The sequence below is a fragment of the Sus scrofa genome, chromosome 15 (genome assembly GCF_054392235.1).
Source record: "Sus scrofa isolate SSC_HxYL_T2T_F1_AM1 chromosome 15, Sscrofa_HxYL_maternal_Yorkshire_Landrace_v2.0, whole genome shotgun sequence".
NCBI classification, from domain to species: domain Eukaryota; kingdom Metazoa; phylum Chordata; class Mammalia; order Artiodactyla; family Suidae; genus Sus; species Sus scrofa.
In genome coordinates, this window is record NC_139397.1 from 126,756,262 (window position 1) to 126,778,391 (window position 22,130).

Here is a 22,130-nt window from a genome sequence, read left to right on the forward strand (position 1 = left end):
ATGATTTCCCCATGTGAAATCTTGGACTCATACCTGGTGCTCAAGTCCTTTGAGGTACCCAAATATGGATGAAACTTTGAAAACATGGGGAGACACTTATATGCATGAATTCAGGCACACACATAAATTCATACACACACACATTCACACATGCATGCGTATATGAGCTAGGGCTGTTCTACACACACAGTACCTTTTGCATTGCTTACCCCAGTTACTCTTCTAAGGATGAATTTACTTAAGCTCTTTTAGTTTTATTAATATGTAGTCTTTTCATTAATGTTATCAATAATGTCTCATGCTACATTCCTTTGACAATGTGATGTGTTCAAGACAATGCAGAAGATAATCCAGTTTCTCACAAGTCTACAAGGAGTAGTACAATTGTAATGGTTTTGACAAAGTGCAAAGCTGAGCATTTCAAAGCTCAAAGCATTTTATCAATTCCCTCAGTGCCTTATTATTATATTCAATTTATTGATCTGAAGGCAGTTTGAAGATTTCAGAGGGGCATATTCCCCAAGAAATTTCTTTCTCAAATTAATTCAAGATTAATAAAATATTACAAGCTGATTTAATTAGTAAATGTTTAATATATGAACTACTACAAGCACCAATATAAATATGCACACATTACTACATTGGGATCCCCCAACACCTCCAACAGCAAACTTTTAACTAGAATATGTAAGTATAAAGCTAGATTATATTTGCTTAGTATATTTCTTTTGCTTAAATGTTTTTTTTTCTTATTTCCTGCTGTACCCTTAAAACTAGAAGTACAGTTTTCCAGTAGATACTATTTATGATCTGTGCTTTGCTTTTCTAATTACTTTTGATTCCATACTATAATATCCTTAACCTGCAATATCCTTCCATTGATAATCATCTTAATTTACTAAGCCCTTGACTAAATTTCAATATTAGGCCAATTCTGTTCAAGTTCTAAAAAACTTCATTTGAGTAGGTTAAATTGTCAGTCTAAACAAGACTGTGGATTTAAGCACATATTTTGAAATACGGAATTAAAAGAGAGAGGGAGGGTAGGGAATTCTCCTGTAATCATGCACTGTACTCCAGATCCTAGCTCAACCCACTGCAAATGCATTTCAGAAGAGGACCATATGAGTGACTGTGGATAGATCAGCTCAAATTTGTGGCCATTATTAGAGAAATCTTAAAAAACAATAACAAAACATGTCCTTCAATGAGATTCCCTCTCTTTCAAGCATAATTTAAATGTAAGAACACCTTGTCTTTCACACATTTGTAGCTCCCATGATGACTAAGCATAGTTCCATTGTCTCCAGTGAACGTGATATAAATTCTCTTAAATTTAATTACCCATCGGAACCAAACTTTGTGCAGTCAGGATTCCGTATCTTAATTGCATTTACTTCCATAGACAAACTTTACTGTAAAGACATTTTTCCCTATAGATTTAATTTATCTTTGTTTTAATCAGTAAATCTTTAGGAGAAATCTTTGAAGGAAAGAGAGATCTACAGCTGTAGTGTTGGCTGGAGTGACCCTTTGAGATCAGTGGGAGTCTGGCTAGGGAGAAATATGCCCCCATTGTCCTCTTTAATTAGCTAGGGTGCCAGAGAAGCAAACAGAACAGTAATAGCAACAACAAAAACAACCAATTTGCTCTTTTGATTTCCTTCATCACCAGTTGATTACAGGACATAGCTTCAGAGAGACCATTTACTCTCCAAATTAAGCAAAAAGTAGAAGCAAGGAACTTTCCTTCTTTCCCTGTTTTTATGAATTTATCCAGGGTGTTTGTTTAGCAGAGCACTTCGAACACAGTGCTTTCCTTGTTGACTAGTTTCCAGCAGCAGCAGCAGCAGCAGCAGCAATTAGCATCCATCTCCTAGGCAACCATTCTGTACCCTACTGAGAAAAAGCTTTTCTTGTCAGGAGCATTCTGTCCAGAGTTGTTTTGTTTTCCTGCTTTCACAAGTGTATGGTAGGCTTACTTGTCATTTCTTTTAACACAGCACTGTTATGCTTGTTATTCTTAAAAGCAAAAACACTTACTGGCTTTTAAATTCCATATGGTTGAATATATTGTCAACATCTCTGACTTCTTTCTAAAACAACCTGAAAAAAAAAATCAACAGTTATGTTCACAGGCATATGCCAACTTGCTTGGATTTTTTGTTCACAGTCTAGTTGGTGAGGCTTTGCATGTTCAAGTAATCACAGCTGGTTCTGATGAAAATCCAAAAGGTACACATTAAAAATCAAACTTCTGTGTGTACCAACAATGTCATATGTTGCTCAGAACCAAGTTGGAATTGTCAGAGCCACTGAGAAAGTTTCAACCCCATTGTTTTTCCTTTAAATCTACCAAGCAATATTGATAGATTTACATTAAAAAAAATAACCAAACCACAAATATATGCTAAAGACAGGGCCTCAGACTGGCAGCAAAATTTGACATCACAAAATAATGTGACCAGAAGAGCATAGCAGTGGTGTAGCATGAGTTTGATCTAGCTATAATGCTAAATAGCATGGTACAAGGGTAGAGTAAAGTTTACTTTATATTTTAGTTTAAATAAGAAGTGGCAAGAGTCTGATACGTTGTCTGTTAGGTAATGACCCAAAATTCAAGCAAGAAGATTCTCACTGAGAAAAATGACAGAATCGTCCCAATGTATGACAAAAACTCTCATCTTTACCTACATTTTGTCAAATGATGATAGTAGACTCAATGATAAGACGGTAGTGATTAAAACAGTAATATGTAATTTAAATAAGCATGTGATATATTTTATATATACATGTTATTTTTAAATTTAATCAGGCATAACATACCAAAAGATGAATACCATTTCTAGTCACCTTTACAAATGGGGAAACTGAAGGTTAGAGATATTATCACTTACTTGCAGCTAGTAAGAGATAAAGAGAGGATTTGATTCCATATTTTCTGACACCAGAATCCAAAATATAAAATACTGGTGCTACACTGATGTAAATCAAAGTGATATCCAAATGGAACAGTAAATAGCCTTCATCCATTATTTTACCAGTTTTCTAACCTTGAAAATGTACTACTGTGTGGATTAAATAAAACTGGTAGGAAATACAAGTGCCTAGTCTAACAACTTGCTTAATCATCTTGCATTGCAGTGTGATATTTATGCTTTATTTAGAAGAATGTACATAATTTGGCATGGTATTTTGGGGGCGTTTCTGTAGATGAGAACACGTCTCAAATAGTTTCTCATATCCATTTACTCCTATTGGTGGGATACGTTTCCATCAACATATTTATCCAATAACAAGAAAAAGCATTCTTTCTTTCCAGAGTTCAATTCAATCTACCGAGGACTGCTTTGATCCTCTTATTAATACTGATCCTGTCTCTGCTGTCCAGAATATGTTTACAAGACAGACTTCTCTTTTTACCTTTTGATGTTTATCTACATAGTGATGATGTGATATCACCTGTTGCTCTTTTTCCTGGGCTATATCCTTAATTTTATATCAGCCTATGATCAATAACATTATTTAGAGGTTATAAGATGAATTTGTTTTAAAGAAGTCATCTTTAATATTTCCATCCCAACTGATGTACAGGCAGATCCTTTATTAGATAAGTTTCAAGTTATCACTCATTTTGCTTAGGGAGGACATGACTTTACAGACACATCAGAGTTATTTTTGTATTCCTTATAGAAATTATCTCATTACTATAATAACACTGCTGATAAAATAATACCAAGTTCATATTCAAATACTGGTTATAAGTTCCTCACTGAAATTCGAAATCCTTGACATTAACCAGAGAGAATAAAATATATATTACACAAGCTCCTTAACTAAGATATTGTTTAACTTAGACTGAAAATGTCTACTTCCAGAAAATTTCTAGGTGTTCAAAAGAAATGAGCCTTTTAGAATTTCAGATTACAGCAAGAAGTGTCATATTTTCAGCTATGAAGATCAATGTTGTTACCTTTTAATTAAATACAATGAATAGTATTTTTTCAATTTACATGTAATCTATATTCATCTTTAATCTCTGAGTAACTGCACCCTATTCAAAATTTTATACATATAATATATGGAAGAAAAGAACAACAAAAAAATTAGACTAGAAAGTAGCAAGGGGAATATGGAGGTAGAATAAATAATCAATGAAAAATTAAAATTCGGAGTTCCCGTCGTGGCGCAGTGGTTAACGAACCCGACTAGGACCCATGAGGTTGCGGGTTCCATCCCCAGCCTTGCTCAGTGGGTGAAGGATCCAGTGTTGCCGTGAGCTGTGGTGTAGGTTGCAGACGCAGCTCGGATCCTGCGTTGCTGTGGCTCTGGCGCAGGCCGGCGGCTACGGCTCCGATTCGACCCCTAGCCTGGGAACCTCCATATGCCAAGGGAAGCAGCCCTAGAAAAGGAAAAAAGACAAACAAACAAAAATTCAGTCTAATCTCTAATCTCAAAAAAGAGCATTTCATGTTGCGAATTACCATCGGCAATATATAGGGGTTCTCATGTCTTTAAGAACCCTGTCTAGAAGACAGTCCTATATTGAGACTTACTGGCTGGAATATAGAGCAGATGGACCTACACAGCTAGGGAAGTGGGAATGAGGCTAGAGAATAAATAACAGCATCATTCTAGCTTTGTCTAGAAACAAAACAAAACAAACCCACTGCCCTTGGCCATCAACATAGATGATCGCAGATTAACCATATTCTCCAGTAGTCATCATAATGATAGCCTAGTTGGGCTGGATCCTGTTGCTCTTTCTTAAAGTAGAAATGTTAAAGTAGAAGACTCAAAACAATATATGACTAGGAAAAAATAAAAACACCTTGGTGAAGAACGAGTGGGAGGTCTTCTTTTTATCTGAGTCCTTGATGTGCAAGGCCTATTACGTTTTTATGTAACTGAGTCCCCACAACAACCTGTAAGATAGGCACTATTATTATTTCCATCTTTTGGCTGAGGAGTTGAAACTCAGTGAGTTTGAGTAAATTTCCTAAGATGAAATAACTAGAAAGTAGCAATGCTGGAGTTTATACCCACATATCTCTAAACAAAAGTCCATGTGACGTCCTCTAATGTACACCATAAAAGACAGTAATCCCTAGATAGAAAAACACGCTGGATGAATAGATAAATGGAGGCATTCAATAAATACTCATAGAGCGAATAAAGAAAGTATATGTATATATAATTAACTATATAATTATAATTATGTTACATACATATATACATACAAGAATATAATCACACGCACATCATAACTCTTATGTTGTCATTTCATAGGTCTGATTCTGTGACTGTCTTCCTTTGTCTTCTGTACATGTTTACCATGATTACCATTAATCCTCCCTGAACTTTGCCTGAACCCTGAGTGAATTTGCTCCTGTTTTAGGACCCAGGCTATAAGGGTGAGATTTATGCAGGAGAGCTAAGAATTAGCCCTCCCATGGGAAAAGGCCATCCTCCGTGGACCAACTGAAGTTGACTAGACCAATTGAAACCCCCAGAACAATTATATCCTTTTGTTTTCCTAAATTCACAGTAAAATTAAAGTTAGAAAATATATTATTTCCTATTTTTAAAGTTTTAACAATGTCATTTTTCTCCCAAAATGGAAGACAGCGTGTCATGAACTTGGTTCCCACACAGCCTATTCGATTATTCTATAAGGTGTATTTCTTATAATCTGTTACATTCTTTTGAGGGAAGAAAACAGATCACTTCTCCCAAGATTGGGCTAAATTATTTTTTTACTAATTTTAATTTAATAATACAAATGTAAAATCAGTGTATTCAACTATGAAACACATTTATAAGTTAATCGTCTCTGAAAGAACAAAACCAAAAAAATTCATATGCCCTACTACTTCACATCTAAATTTAAAAATATTGTTTTGCTAAGACTAAATTATCATGCACAAGATATGTGGTGCCAGCTGATGCAGTGCCTTTTATATAGGTTGGCTATGTCTATACTGACTGGAGACAAGTAATGGTTCAATTTTCCCATTACTTGTCTCTGTTCAAAATATTTTGAAAGTCTGTACAGTCCATAACGGTGTCATTTGGCCTCCACCTTGTGTGAAGGCATCCTTTACTATATTCGGTTCACCTCTGTTCTCATTAGCCAACAACATATAAACTAATTCTCCATGGTTTCAAAATTATTCTAAATATAATCCTAAACAGAAAGACTTAAATAGTGTAGGATAGCTCAGTTGTAAGTTATTCATATAAATCAGTAGATTTGTATTATTTTTTATTAGATTATTTTCCTAATTTAAGCAAATTTAATTTATGTTAAACTACTCTCAGATCCGAGAAAACTCATCCATAGATACAGAAGAATCTGGGACGTGCATTTAAGAAATACTATTCTAAAATGGCATCAAAATCTTAAGAATATAGTATATGATATAAATTGTGGGTTAAGTTAGTAAATATAGTAATAAGCATGGGTTATTTCTGAATTTCTATAAATGTCATGGATAAGTCTGTCTTGTTAATATTTCATCCTTTCAACCAATTGTGTTAAGCATCCAATCTGGGACAATCAATGAGAGAAGCTTCAAGGATTTCAGCAATGACAGAGAAAAGGCCCTTGATTTGGAAAACTTTACATAGTAGGGGAGATAAGGCTTGTGTACCAACACAGTTCCATTCAAGGTATATTTACGAAGTGCTCTAGGGAGATACTAAATTTGGCATATGTGCCAACAGGGAGATGCAGGAATGACCCAGAGGGCATGTGGGTTCTATTTATGTCACAATTTCTGCAATGCTTGCTCTACCTCTCTATTATATCCAGTTTTCCATAAAACACCTGGATGCTAAAAGTGCTAAAAAAAAAAAAAAAACACTCTAGTGAGTTCATTGAAAATTAATATATGCAAGTGGCAATTTGCAAAACCTAAAACCTTTTTGTAATATTATTAAGCAATGTTGACATCTAAGAGCCCTTTCTGCAGTATTTTTTCCCATTGAAAATATCATGTTGGGATACCACCCTTTCCGAGATTGTTCAGAACCCTACCCAGCACCCTGGCTTCATGAAAACTTGTAGCCCTTCCCCCTCCTCTGCCCTCCCCACTGAATAGCATAGCAATTAGTATTCCTGTTTACAATGCCTTAGTGATTGTTCTTGTTATTTATTTACCTGGAATAACTATAAAAACTTCTGCTCAAACACTAAAATGGAAGAAAAATGCTAATAAAATAGTACTGTCTCTTAGAAATAAAATAGCCATCTTTTTGAGGTAAATTATCTATTATAGATAATCTATAAAATATGTAGGTAAATAGGTAGGGAGATAGATAAATAGACAGATAATTATTGCTCCATTGTGGTCAATCACTTGTTTCATAGTCTCAAAATACAATCCAGAAGAACACTAGTGTAGGTTAGATTAGTAGACAAGCACTCCAGAGAGTATGTTTCCTTGGTTCATACCTTTAAAAGAGTTCATCTATTTCCATTAGCCATTCACATATGACTGCTAGAGAATTTTCTGGTTATTTTTCTATTATTCCTTCTATTGTTCTTCTGCTTCGGAGAAAGATCGTAATAGTTAGGAGACCTGGGTTCTAATCTCAGTCTGCCTCCATCAGCTGTGTGAATTTGAGAGCAAATCCCATAAGAACACCCAACCTTTGTTTCTTCATCTATGAAATGAGAGGATGTAGGCAAATTCTTCTCTGAAAGCTCTTTTAGCTCTAAAATTGTGTGAAGCCATGAATTAAATTGTATAGGATAAAGCATGCTTATAAGGATGAATTATATCATTACTATTTGATATTGTAATTTTCCATACATGTTTTGCAATTTGAAAAAAGATCCTACTTTGTTTAAATTAAGGATGCAAAATGTATTGTCTAAAGAAATGCTTTATGTTGGAAGCTGCCGTCGTGGCGCAGCAGAAACGAATCCGGCTAGAAACCATGAGGTTGCAGATTCGATCCCTGGCCTCCCTCAGTGGGTTAAGGATCTGGCATTGCGGTGAGCTGTGGTGAAGGTCGCAGATATTGCTCGGATCCCGCGTTGCTGTGGCTGTGGTGTAGGCCAGCAGCAACAGCTCTGATTAGACCCCTAGCCTGGGAACCTCCATATGCCTTGGGTGCGGCCCTAAAAAGAAAAAGACAAAAGACAAAAAAAAAAAAAAGTGCTTTAGGAAAAGAACTTGGTATTTATTATAAATATGTAAAATGAGTTTGCTGGAGCCTTGCTTAGAAATTAAAGCTTGTTCAGAAATAATTTTTAGTAGCCTATCAGTACCTATTCTTTGGATATTTGAAGTTTGAATTAGAACTCCAGCCTCTTAAAATTATACTTCAAACATAAAAGAAATATTAAATCACATTTAGTTTAGTTTTAGTATCTAGGGCATTTTATAATATCTTAATTATTTGAAAATTGGTATTATAAGTATGCTATTTATAAGATTTTTCTGGTCTAATCCTATTAGTTCTCTGTTTCCTCATCTGAAAGATGGGAGTAATAACAGTAAATAAAGCAATGGAATGATGTGGGCAAGCACCTCAACAAAGGGTTTGGCACATCATGAGCATATAGTATTTTAAAAATACTGCATCTCCTGCATTTACTGCTACTGGCTCTAAATAAGAGTGTTTATAGTACATTCCTTAAGACTATAGACATAGGTTATAGTGTCAAGTGGCTATTTTAAAAATTGGGGCATTAAACATATAAAGGCAAATATATTCAATCTGGGAATCCAGCTTTTAAAGTTCAGATAAATTTGGTCCAAGTGAATTGCTTACCCAAAAGCCTACGTGTTAAGCACTGTAGTCTCTACCATCCTGGATGGAGGGAGGAAGCCTTTCCAGTGGAGGCTGTGTCTAAATGAACCAGCCAGGTAAAAAACAGGCAAATGTCCCCAGCCTACTTGTGATCTCCCTGTGCTTGTGCAAATTCCAATAATAAACCGTCATTTTAATGAAATCTTTATTCTAAAATTTTTTCTTTTTTTTTTTTTTAAGGCCACACCTGGGCATATGGAAGTTCCTAGGCTAGGGGTGGAATCAGAGCTGCAGCTGCCAGCCTATGCCACAGCCACAGAAACTTAGGATTGCAACCTCATCTTCAACTTACGTCACAGCTCACAGCAACCCCAGATCCTTAACCCACTGAGCAAGGCCAGGAATGAAATCCAAATCCTCATGGATTGGAGCCGGGCTCATTACTGCTGAGCCATAACGGGAACTCTTTTATTCTAAAATCTTGATTAAAATTATAAGAACAAATCCCACCCATTCCTTTATCCAGTGTGGCTTATTTCTCTTAGGGCTGTAAAGTAGATTTATTTCCTAGAATGGTAGATGTCTTTATATAAAGATGATGAAAAGTTAAATTCTATAGAATTCATTTCTAATTTAGAAAATATTTTTAATCTCCAAGGTTTCTTTCCTTTTTGGTTGATAATATGTGGAACATAATTTCCTGAATTTTTTATGACCAGGTTGTATAAAGTTAGCACTGATATGATTAAGTAGATGCCATTTCAGGTCAAAAACCATTTGTCAGGCATTCTCACAGACTTATCATTTTAGTAATGAACCTCCCTCCCACTCTGTGTTTTTGTTGTTGTTGTTGTTGTTGTTTTAATGAAACTGTTGCCCTGACTATGTTGAATATTATATGACCTTAAAGATCGTTAAAACATCCACTATCTGGAAAAGTTGTAGCTCTTTAGAAAGAGATAATCTGTTATATCATTTCCCTGTGTTTCACTCAGATTTTAACTTCCCAGGTTTTTCTTAAGCTCTCTTGTTCAAACTGATCCCAAATAGTGCTGTTTAGTCATACATTCACATTTTGAAGCATCTTCTTTCAGTTATAAAATCATGGTATTTCTGCAAATCAGCATAGAAGCCTATTTTAAGGTTGTCTATAAAACTATAAGAAAACTATAAAGCAGTTTTTTTAAGTTAAATCTAAACTGCATCCTCTCTTCTCTTTGCATTTGTTTCCCTAGGTACAAAATATTGCATTGTTACTATTTGTATGTAAACATTTTTAAAATATAAACTGCTATACAAGTTAATTATTTTTCTTTTGTTCTATGTTCCTTTTGCTTAGCTCCCACAATCCTAGAATAACAATTCTTTTTATTTTCTCTCTCTCTGTCTCTGTCTCTCTCTCTCTCTTTTTTTTTTTTTTAATCTGTGTATGTGTAATTTATCTGCAACTTAAAATCTCTTGCACTCTTTCAGGGGAAAGACAGTGAAAATCTAACCAACTATGTTGTTTGAGTATTTTTTCCTTTTTGCTACCTGTTTCGGATGGCTCATCATTTTGTTTCCTTTTGTTACTATTTATTACAGAGGAGGTGTCTGCAAGGATAGTTCAAGTAGTCACCGCGGAGGCTGTAGCAGTCCTGAAAGGTGAACAGGAGAAAGAAGCTCAGCATAAAGACCAACCTGCAGCTCTGCCTTTAGGTAAATGCGAAAGAGCCTCGGGTCAGGGTCTGTGGCTGCTGTGCCCTGACCACAGGATCAAGTCTTTATGTTCAAAGATAGGCCATATCTCTTGCTTCATCCCTATTTGTGACATTCATCAAACACCTCTGTTGGGGTGGGATGGGACCTATTTTCACCTTTCTCAACAGGCTCATTGTGGTACTGTGGTCATCTTTAGGACAAGAAACTTATAATTAGACTTTGCTCTAAAATTGCCCTTGAATTTTCATTTCCAGACCACTAAGAATAGTTATTATAAAAATGAAGCCAGTGCATTTTGATATCATGGCCCCCACTCATAAGGAAAATGTTCCAGTGCTTTCATTAGAGATAATTGTTTCCCTTGATGTGCTTTGATTAATGACTATCTGTACTAGAGTGTCTTCTGGTCTCTCTGAACACCTTCACAAAACCTGTAGCCAAAGATTGTTAGAATCATCAGCATTGTTGTATCCCATCTATGGTACTGGTCTTTGCTTGATTCATTTAAGGGCAATGAGATAGCATTTGCCCTCTCCTCCACCACATGTCAAATGCCCTGAAGGGCCAAACAGGTCGTGTAATGGTGCTCACCAGGGAAAGCATCCTCAGCCAAAGACTTGCTGCCCCTACTCTCGATAGAGCCATCAATCAATAGATATATAGAAAGATAGGTCGCTAGATGCTGAAGGAGATGTGTACACATGCAGAAACACACAAAAAAGGAGACCCTCTTAGATTCAACATTTATGTTTATTTCATAGATAGATATAACTAACTCATAGAAAGTTATGGTTTTTAAAGCCTAAAAATAATACATATCTCTTTTTCTCTCTTACAGTCTAATATATCCTTAAATTTGATTTTCCAATTAGCACTCCATTGTCTTAAAAAATTAAACAATAAAAATGTCTCTTCTCCCAGAAAGATAATTAAAAATACTTCCATTATAGTCAGTGTATGTTCTTTGATTATTGAGGTTTATTTTCCTCCTAAAACAGAGAGGGAAAAACTTATCTAAAGCATTAACCTTCTTTCAGTAGTTTAATTCTTTTCTTTGAAATAAAAGAAAGCCCCTTTGCTTTTAAATTTGTTTTTATCTTTTATACAATTTTTATTTTTATTTTATTTTTATTTTTTTTATTTTTTTGTCTTTTTGCTATTTCTTTGGGCTGCTCCTGCGGCATATGGAGGTTCCCAGGCTAGGGGTCGAATCGGAGCTGTAGCCACTGGCCTACGACAGAGCCACAGCAACGCGGGATCCGAGCCACGTCTGCGACCTACACCACAGCTCACGGCAATGCCGGATTGTTAACCCACTGAGCAAGGGCAGGGACCGAACCCTCAACCTCATGGTTCCTAGTCGGATTCGTTAACCACTGCGCCACAACGGGAACTCCCTATACAATTTTTAAAGGCTGCTTTCCATTTATCATCATTACAAAGTATTTGGCATATTCCCTGTGTTGTACAATACTTGAAGGTTCTTACAGCCAATAGTTTGTACCTCTCACAGCCCAACCCCTTCCCCACCAGTAACCACTAGTTTGTTCTGTATATCTGTGAGCCTGCTTCTTTTTTGTTATATTCACTAGTTTGTTGTATTTTTTAGATTCAAAATATGGGTTATATTGTATAGTATTTGTATTTCTCTGACTTCACTTTTAGCATAATGCCCTCCAAGTCCATCCATATTGCTGCAAATGGCAACTTTTCTTTCTTTTTAAAAAGGAAATGCTCCCTTTTTAAAAAAAAAAAAAATTGAAACTTTAAAATATACCTTAGAAGCCCACAGGGCAAAGGACCTAAAAAATTGCCTCTCACACTAAAGCTGCCTCTACTAAGTGCTGTATGAAACTGAAATCCACGTGATCTTTAAGATAGATTTTACCACTGGCCCTGACTGGTAAATTTTTCTTTTTGAAAATCTCTTACCTTCATATGAGTGGTCACAAAGAAAGTAAGTGTCTTGAAGAGGCAAACTTGGAGTTAAGTGTGAATGAATTCCATCTTTTAGCACCTTTCTCTTTGGTCCTTCTTTTGTTTAGTGTCAAGAGCAGACTGTTTCTCAGCTCCCACTAGTACATGTTTCTATCTGAAGGTTGCCTCAGGCTGTGACAGCTTCTTTTTCTTTTCTGAATGTACATACGGAAGATGGGTTTCGACGTTATACTCAGTAGACAAAATGTTGTTTAAAACATACAGTGAAAAAAATAAAAAAATAAAACATGCATTGCCAAAAATAACTGTGATTAGTTTCCAGATCAAGAAGGGCAACCAAAGAGAGACTCTAATATTTTTCAGCCAGTCAAGCCAAATCCAAAGTAAAATGCTTGCCTGTGTGAATACTAGTAGATTAGAACCAGAATGAAATATTTTATTAATTGAACAAACAGACACAAATGAATGGGAATAATGATAGGCTTTTAGCAGCCATCTCTAATCCATTTTTATGGAGAAGACAAAATGATTTTTTTTAATATTAAATGCTCTTTTTTTTTTTAGGTTTCCAAAAATATGTGAATCAGGTAATGGGACCAAAAATAAGTGCATCTGACTTTGCGTCTTTCCCTGAATTTCATAAAGAATCATTTTCACGGATGGCAGAACTGCCTACACATCTACTGGCCTAATAGGATTAATTGTTGTGTCTCGTTTTTTCCATTGTTTTATCTTTAGCAGCTGAAGAGACAGCTAACCTGCCTCCTTCTCCACCCCCATCACCAGCCTCGGAACAGACGGTCCCAGTGGAGGAAGGTAAGTTCTGTTGGACTCTTTGAGGTTTGTCTTCTAATAAGGGTAAATAAACCTCAGTCTTTAAGCACTACGCTTGAGTATGGATCCACATGTGACCCAGCTTGGGAGCTGTCTGTATAAAATAGTCAAGAAGAACAAAGACTTTAGTTAAATGCATAATCATTTATCTATGCCGTATCAAAAGTAGACAAATACAGAGTTCCCGTCATGGCTCAGTGGAAACGAACCTGATTAGCATCCATGAGGACACGGGTTTGATCCCTGGCCTCACTCAGTGGGTTAAGGATCCAGCATTGCCATGAGCTGTTGTGTAGGTCGCAGACACGGCTCTGACGCTGTGTTGCTGTGGCTCTGGCGTAGGCGGGCAGCTACAGCTCCGATTCGACCCCTAGCCTCCTGGGAACCTCCATATGCCTCGGGTGTGGCCCTAAAAAGACAAAAAAAAAAAAAAAAAAAAGGGAAAAATCTGCTTGGTAAGGGAAGAGACAACTCTGTTTAAATTTAAATAACTACAGAGAACCAGTTTACTTAGTGTAGAATGTTTTGACAGAGAAGATACAATTTAATTTTATAAGTGACTGAACAAAAATAAATTTATTGATGAAATCCACACTTTTTTATGGAAGGGTTGGCAGGGAACTGTCTCTGTTTTGCTCACTATTGTATTGCCAAAGGCTTCCCCAGGGTCTGGCCTGTAACAAACTCTCAATAAATATTAATGAATAATGAAGAAGTCAGTGAATGAATCTGATATTGAGAGTAGTGAACTGGAAACAGATCATGGCTTCTTTCCTGCTGAGACCTCTTATTGTCCATGAATCTATTTATGCATTTACTCAACATGGAATGTCATGTCAGCTTTTCAGTTCTCATTGATAAAACAGAGAGATGCCTTTGAAGAATATTCATTTAGAATTGAAATGAAAGGCACCATTTGAAAGCAAACTATTATTGGTTCTCTGACTTAGATCAGTTAACTTCCGTCTGTTGTTTGAGAGTTACGGGAGAAGACAGAGGAAAGCTACAGCTCCTTTGTTTCAATATAATTTAGGTTTCATATACTTAAATTAGAATTTTGATTCTTCTCCATTTTATTCATTTATTACTTTACTTATTTTTTTTCCTTTTGTTGTCCCTTTCAGAGATCATTTTGTGTTGAAAATTGAATAACATCACAAAGGACTCACTATCTCTTTATAATCTGTAATTAGATTTAACTTTTGAATCCCTAACTAGAGATTATTCTAAGTTACTAAACTATAAACTGTCAATAAACATACTTTGTTTTTGCCACGGATTTATAAACATAAAGCTCTTTTTAGCAAGGCCTTCCTTTCTTAAATTGAGACTCTTTTCTAATTTTACTGACTAAATGATGTTAAATTACTGACTGAAATGATGTTAAATTAAGTTACTCTAAGAAATAAAAGAAAATTTAGGGACTAAAATCAGTGCATATAATTAGTGTCATTATAGCCACTGATTATTAGTTAATTTTCTGAAAATGCGATTTGACCTTTTAATTCATAAAAAGATCCTTTTTGGCCTTATGTCCATCTGTTCATGCAGTACACATCTATGGAGCACCCATCATGTTCCCTGAAGTCTTCAAATTCTGGGTATACACTAGTGAACAAAACAGCCCTGATCCCTGCTTGTAAGAAGCACACAATCTGATGAACAGAAATCCAAAAATAAGCTTAGCACTAGGAAGAAAAAGAACAAGTTGCTTTAAGAGAGAAGAAAAGTCTTATTTTATTGGATGATGAACGAACAATCTGGGAGCTAATCTTAGAAGCCTAAAGAAGTGTTGGCCAAGCAAAGGTGGAGGCAAGGGGTGTTTGGGCAGAAAGATCAGGGTGTGCAAGAGTGCTCAGGTGGGCAAGAACATGAAGTGTTCCAGGAGTCCCAGGGCTAGCACGTAAGAAAGGGGTAGGGCAGTGAAGGAGGTTGTGAGCCGTGGCTATCTTGGTTCAGGGACCAGGATTTGACTTTGAAGGCAGTAGAAAGCTGTACTTCCCTCAGGTCATTGAACATATTTCTGAACCCCCCACTTACAGCCTTTCCAGTGTCTGAGGATCCTCTTAACCCAGAGAGGGGTATGATGTGGATCCACAGTCAACCAGGGGACAGTAATTTATTTTTCTTACTCTCCTGGTGGAGTTGGAGCCTAAAGGACAGTAAGGTCCTCCCATCCAACTGTGGATTCATCCGGTCTGTTTCTGGAGAGCAGTACAATGGGTATAATGAAAATACAAATAAAATATAGAATTGCTTTCACACTTTGGTAACTTGGGTGTCACTTTCCAGAGTAACCATCCCCTCACATTTTAGGATTGTTTTCCTCAAGCTATTTCCATATATTTGGGGAAAATGCCAGCTGACTTCCCACTGAAAGTAATTTGAGGATATTTTACTCTTAACATTTTTCAAGCCAAACATGTCTCTTTATTGAATTTTCATTTTTTTCAAAAGAAAGCATTAACCCATACAAAGGTTTAATGATTTGTTTTTAAAAGGATAATCGTATTTTTGAGTTATATAGAAAAATTTATGTATTTTACAAACTCCACCTCATTCATTTCAAAGATCATGAAATCATCTCACCTTAAATATTTGAAAAACTTTTGACCTAGGCAATCAAACTAGACCCTCTCTTTTATTTTGAACCACTCTCGAAGTACGTATAACAACTTATTTTGTTTTGTTTTATCTGAAAAAAAAATTAGTGGAAAGCCACAAGACAGGATTCGACTTTTCAGTTTTTCAAACCAATCAGTTTGCAAAGATCAAGCCAAAATTCCATTGATATATTGCTCATAGCACATTGGGTAGAAAGAAAACAGGTGGATTTTTCATCTAGGAGATTTTTTTTTTCACCCTCCTCAACACACCCTTAAAGCAACTTTAAAGGCACAGTGAATGCCATAATTCAATGATTTGGAGGATATGCTTCTTTTTATTCATTATCGAACATTTTAAAGGCTGTACTTTCCCGAAGGGGAAGCATGAAAGCTTCCACTAAAAATACTTCAAGATGTTAATTACTGTCATTTATGAATATTCATTTATTATAACTGATAGAGTCTAAATTCCCAGAATAAGTGCTTATTTTAAGAAACAAAGGGATTTTGATGAAAAAATTAAACAAACAGCATACTTAGAAAAGAAACTCAGGTACTGTGAACCAATACTGTAATAGTTATGTTTTCAAATTAATCTCCTCTTTCTTTTTGAACATAATCATTGTCATTTGGACTGAACTGTTAGAACTTGAAAGCCCAAGCAAGAACACTGGAAAAATCTGAAAACAGAACCAGAAATATTTCTGCCCTCTTAGGTTTGGTGCAGAACCCTGGGGTGGTGTGTTCCTGTGTCAGCGATGTGGCCACACCGTAGTTGCTAACCTGAAGCAGTTTCCCCCCATATCATTCTGGGGTCGCAATCAGCCAAATGAGGCATCCTCAATCAAAAGCTTGTAGAGCTTGGAGAATGGCAAGGGCTTAGAGATGGTGGAAAACAATCTAAGCGAGCCAGCTTCCCCAGACTATAGGGCAGAAGCCTGATACCAGGGCAGGCAAAATCACTGAGTCACTGATACCCTAAGAGATTCGGTCTCTCAAAAAAGTGCTCATTTGTACCAGATGGGACTGTCATGCCAAGGCTGAATTTTGTGTGGCAAACTTTGGTCGCCATAAATTTTCAAATGCGTTTTTAGAAGAAAAGGTTTAGATGAAAGTAAATTTGGGAAAATGTGTTTCTCCACTGAAACCAGGTAAGCTTCATTTTGAAAGATTAGCAGTTATGCAAAAGAGCCATGTCAAAGTCCAAGGTTCATAAGGCTACCCTGTCCTTTCACATTCTTCGATGAAATAGACTATTTTGTGGTAAAAGCAGAAACTTCAACAGCAAACATACTCACAGTAACAGGAGACATGCAGTCCTGACCTTAAAGAGCAGAACTGTTAGGAATGCATTTTTTTCATAAAGCCTAGGTTTGATGCATCAAATGAAAGGAAAGGGCAAAGGTACATGACAACTTTGACAGACTGAAGACAGAGGTGCTATCATATATAAAAATGAGCATGAGGCTTGGCACTTCCTCACATATCTTCCTGTTTAATCCTCCAAGAAACCCACCCAGATAGTTACTATTCACTTGCACCCTTGCTCAGAATGTCATAGCTAGTAAGAGGCTTATCCAGAATTCAAACCCAAATCTAAGTCCCTACCAACAAGGCTTCACTGCATCCCTACAGCTGTATCTTATCTAGGCTCTTACCGTGGGACAATAAAAGCAAAGTGATCTTCTAATGAGAGTCTTTTGGTTACAAGCCACTGGACTGATTTCCCTTTTTTTTTTTTTTTTTTTTTAAACCACTCTCAAGTAAATAATGTGTTTATTTATAATGTATTCGTTTATAATGACTCTGTATCTATAATTCACTCATTTATAATTTATTTATTTATAATCATTATGTATCCCACCTCCATTTGAGTGTGAACCCAGACCCCCAGCCATACACAGTTTGGTAGCAAATGATGATCTATTTTCTAGCTCTGCCATTGGAACCTGGTGCACTGTTTGGTCTAGCCAGGCATGATCCTCTAAGCATCACTTCCCTGGCACATCTCCGGGACTTATAATGAAGATGGATGCAGGCTCATAGGTCCTAAGCAGAGATTTGGAGTGCAGCAGCCCATAGTACCCAGAGGGTACTGGGCTTTGCCAGACATTCCTTTTGAAGTTGCCTGGCTAAGGGCCACACATACACTACAGAGAAACTACTTTAGTGGAAAACCCTTCAAGTTTCTTGCTGTTCTCTGATGACTCAAAGTTTTCAGAATAGAAGGTACTGTTTCTTTGAAATGTTACAGATCTAAAGCAAGACTCTGGCCTGTTTTCACATTTTGGCACTTTCAAAAAGAGCAACAAGCAACAAGAAAGAGGATGCCAAAATCTTCAAAAGGTTAAACCGTTCAAGGAGTATTGCCTTAAACAATCAGTCTCAGCCTTAAATTCTTTAGTTTTGTACTGGTAGTCTGCTCCACTCCCCAGAAAATATTGAAAAGTGGAAAGGCAAATATGCCATTTTCACTCATCTGTTGTCTATGTAGTCAGTTGAAGGTATTAGACGTTTTAGGAGGGACTTGCATCCATGAGGAGTCTACCAGAGGAAATATGAATGGCCAGGACATGTGACAAGCCCAGGGCTTATGATTCAGCCTGTGTTGTAGGCCAGCTTTCAGCCAGTTGTCTGCTCAGCTGAGAAATCGTGCCGAGTTAAACTAAGAATATCTACTATAATTTTAGGTTTCTTCTAGCCCATGATATAATAAGCATTGTGGCTGAGAGTTCTGAGCACTCATCCAGAAACAATTTCCATGGAACAATCAGTAAATAATGTGTTCAAAAGATTAAAAGTATTCGCTCTTCGAAATGTTATTTTAGTATCCTTATGATTTCAGGTTCATTTCCAGTTGTCAGCACTCATTTGGCTGCAAATAAGTTGTTGCCCTAAAAATATGTTTTCAAATTATTGCTGTAATTCTGTCTACTTACGTTTTGAAAGATGTAAAAATTATACAGATACATGCTACAAATTGTGTTCTCATTGAAAATTACAAATTTTTAAAAGTGTTTTTCTGTGTAAGTAAATAAATAGTGATTAGCAAATTAAGTAACCTGCCATATAGGCCTGAGATGTAGTGTCTGCACCACATCAGCAGCCAAATATTGTTCTTTCCCATCATCCTTAAGGCTCACTGAAATATTCAGGAGTTCAAATGCTAAGCTAACCGACTGACCTACACTTGTGTATCTAAGGAAATAATAATGCAGATTTCTAATCCAAGACACAGGAAAAAGTAGAAATAAGAACAGTTCCTTTAGCAATTCAATGAGAAATAGGCAGTTAGGGCTTTGAGATAAGGAAACAGCAAGAAGCCAGTAGTGCAAGAGAAACTGCATAGAATAAAATCACAATGAATGGGAAGTCAACTCTGTAGAAATTCTCAACTGTATCTGTGAAGCCTTTAGAAGAGACGTAGACCACAAGAAAACAAGTGTATATTCCTAGGTACTGTCTTAAAACCACGTACATTCACAGTCAGGCAAATGAGAATCAAGGTTCAAAAGGATGCCTAGGAGTTTGCGTCCAAAGAAAAAGCTACACCGACTCTGTTCCCCTTACAGGAAAGAAAAATAATGCATTGTAGATTTTCCTTAACAGGATTGAAATTAAAAATTACTTTCTGGTTGAAGTCATTAACTAAAAATTAAATTAACCAAAATGCTAGCACTGTGAGTCTACTAGATAATTAAGATTGTACTTCAGCAGGCCTCTTCTCCCTCATAGCTGTGCAGGCATTAGGTCCGAATAATTTTCTTCTTTTTTAACTTATAAATGTATTGATAAAAGCATAAGAAAAATGTATGTACTTGAAAGAATTTCTTCTAACAAATGCATTTGTTTTAGAATGCTTCGTTTCTGTTCCAGTGTTTCTGTGGTTATTTTGACTTATTTGAGGGGGATGTAAAGATTAATTTCTATTGTGCAGTGGGAGTGTCAGAGCATTTGATTCCTTTAGATCAGTGGCAAGATTACTTAAGGGATAGTTTAAATTCAGTGGCTACTGAAGCATGAAACATTTGCTATCTCCCATCCTCCATCAGCTTGTTCTTGCTAATTCCCCTCCATCCTGCTGTGCTGCTTCCGTGGCCTTGTGTCCTTGTGCAGGTGTTTGTCTGGTTCGTCTGATCTTGTGTTTGTCTTGTCCAGTTCTCCCTGCAGTTTCTTCCTGTGTATCTGTTTGTAGATGAAGGGGCTGAGGATCAAGTGGGGCCTCTACACAGGTTCCCCAGCCACGAACCTGCCACCAGTGGGGAGAGGCGTAGACTCCTAGCCCCCTCCATCTCAGTATCTGTGCCTGATGATGACCCTTCCAATTCCGATGAGGAGTACTATGAGCATCCTTTGTTCAGCTCACAATGGACCTCTAGTGTGCTCCCCAGTGTCCCAGCGCAGAGTGCAGAGGCCCACTTAGGCCAGGAGAAAGGTGAACCAAGCATGGTCCCCTTTTGCTCCTCCTCCCCAGCCTGCAGCTTTGATCACATGCTTCATACTAAGTGTGCCTTCATATGTGGGGAGGGAGGGGTAAGATCCTGTTTTTTCCATATGAAAGTGAAGTCCCTATATAGCTTATGTCCATCCAGATGCCTCAACAACTTACATATAAGAAGCCTTATTTGAGACATGTGAGTACATCCTTTTTTCTATATCACTGCTTCTGAGAAGGAAGCAAAAAAAAAAAAAAAAGGTTCAAATAAAATATGACTTCTTGCTGCCCCTTGCAGATAGATCAGTAGGGAAAAATATATTATTTTATCCAAACCAAAGAAGATGACCCCTAATATAATTTTTCCTCTTAGATACTTAATATTATTACTAGGACCAGACTTGAATAGAGTAGACTTCTTTTTAGTGCAATGTTAACATTATAGCTCTTTAAAAGGAAGCAACCTGTTTGGGGTAGAATAAAGGTTATGGAATGAATTTGTTTCTCAAAAATCACTTAATCATCTACCAAAACTATAGAAGTTTCCCCAGGTGCCTAAATCTTGGTTCAGATTGGTAGGAGTGGGCTATAATGAAGGAAAAGCTTGAAAGCTTTTGCCATTCCAGCCTCATGAAAGTGGAGACCCTAGTGTAAGATTGGCTCTGATGAGGATAAAAGAGGTGGCCTCCTTCTAACAAGGAAATTTTTTTTTTTTTTTTTTTTTTTTTTTGCTTAGTTGATGCTTAAGTGAAGAGTGTATTTTCGTGTGGACAATATTTAATGTAAGGGCATATAGTTTCAAGGCAATGAGGAATTAGCTCATAGCTCACCAAATACATTCATGCTATAAACCCCTTCAAGGGTCCTTTAGCAAAACAAAGAGCACCAATGGCTCAGACACTCTGATGGAGAAACATAATCCATATTGGGTATAACTAAGCGAATTTAAAACACTTGAGAAAAATATGTAAAATTTTGAATAAAGAACAGGTGTGGAAATAAACGTGATTTATACAAAATGAGAAAATGGAAAATTAAAAAGCTACATAGGTTTGGAAAACACGTAAATTAAATTGATTAGATTTTATCCAATCAGTTGACATTAGTAAAGCAACTATATTAAAAGTTTCTGAGCTTTAATCAAAATCTCTAATTCTGTGGCATTATAAAAAGTGCCTTCATATTAAGTCTGAACATTTAAAATGTTGCTGACATAATTCAGTTACAAAAATGAAAGTATCTGAGTGCTAAATGCAAGGAAATAGAAGTAGTACTCTTTTTTTCCCCTCTAAGGGTTTTAATATTTCTCAAAAAATTTCTTTCTTTGCCATCTGTAGTCTTTCTCACAAGGCCATTTAAACAATGTATAATTGTTTCATAGGAATTTCATAAGAGTCATTCACTTGCAGGACTGTAATACAGCTTATATATTTCTGATTTCCTAAGCAATAAAATGGGATTCATTTTACTGGCATTTGAAGTGTAAATGAGAAACAAATGAACATGATAATTCATGGCCTTCATAAATTTGCTTTTTACATTTTAACTGTTAACATTTTTCCATGTAATATACATCTTTGGGGAGGGTAGTTTGGCAATTTTGTTGCCACTCAATTATCTTTCCTTGGTGGTTTTGTTTTGAATTGCAGAAATGAGGCTTTATAGATAATATGCACATTTTCTTTCTTATTCAGTGTCAAAGAGAACTATACAAGAACTATATTATTGATATTTCAGTGGTTTGAATAATATGATGGCAGTTGTGTCCCAGAAGTAGACATTTCTAAGTAGTAGTGAAATTAATTTTACCTGGACCTTGTTTTTCAAAATATTTTACTAACTCTTTGCAAAAT

The 22,130-nt window shown here is 36.3% G+C and overlaps 1 protein-coding gene across 50 annotated transcripts in view; it reads left to right on the forward strand.

Moving 5' to 3' along the window:
* Nucleotides 1–22,130, forward strand: part of MAP2 (microtubule associated protein 2) — a 300,883-nt gene that overhangs the window by 235,199 nt on the left and 43,554 nt on the right. For 40 of the 50 annotated variants that reach the window (XM_021074986.2, XM_084998926.1, XM_084998929.1 and 37 more), the window contains 2 exons: nt 10,348–10,461; nt 13,141–13,218. In XM_021074986.2, coding sequence (XP_020930645.2) covers nt 10,348–10,461; nt 13,141–13,218 — 192 coding nt within the window. The remainder of the gene's footprint in view (nt 1–10,347; nt 10,462–13,140; nt 13,219–22,130) is intronic. The other 10 variants (XM_084998919.1, XM_084998933.1, XM_084998923.1 and 7 more) reach the window with 1 other exon arrangement.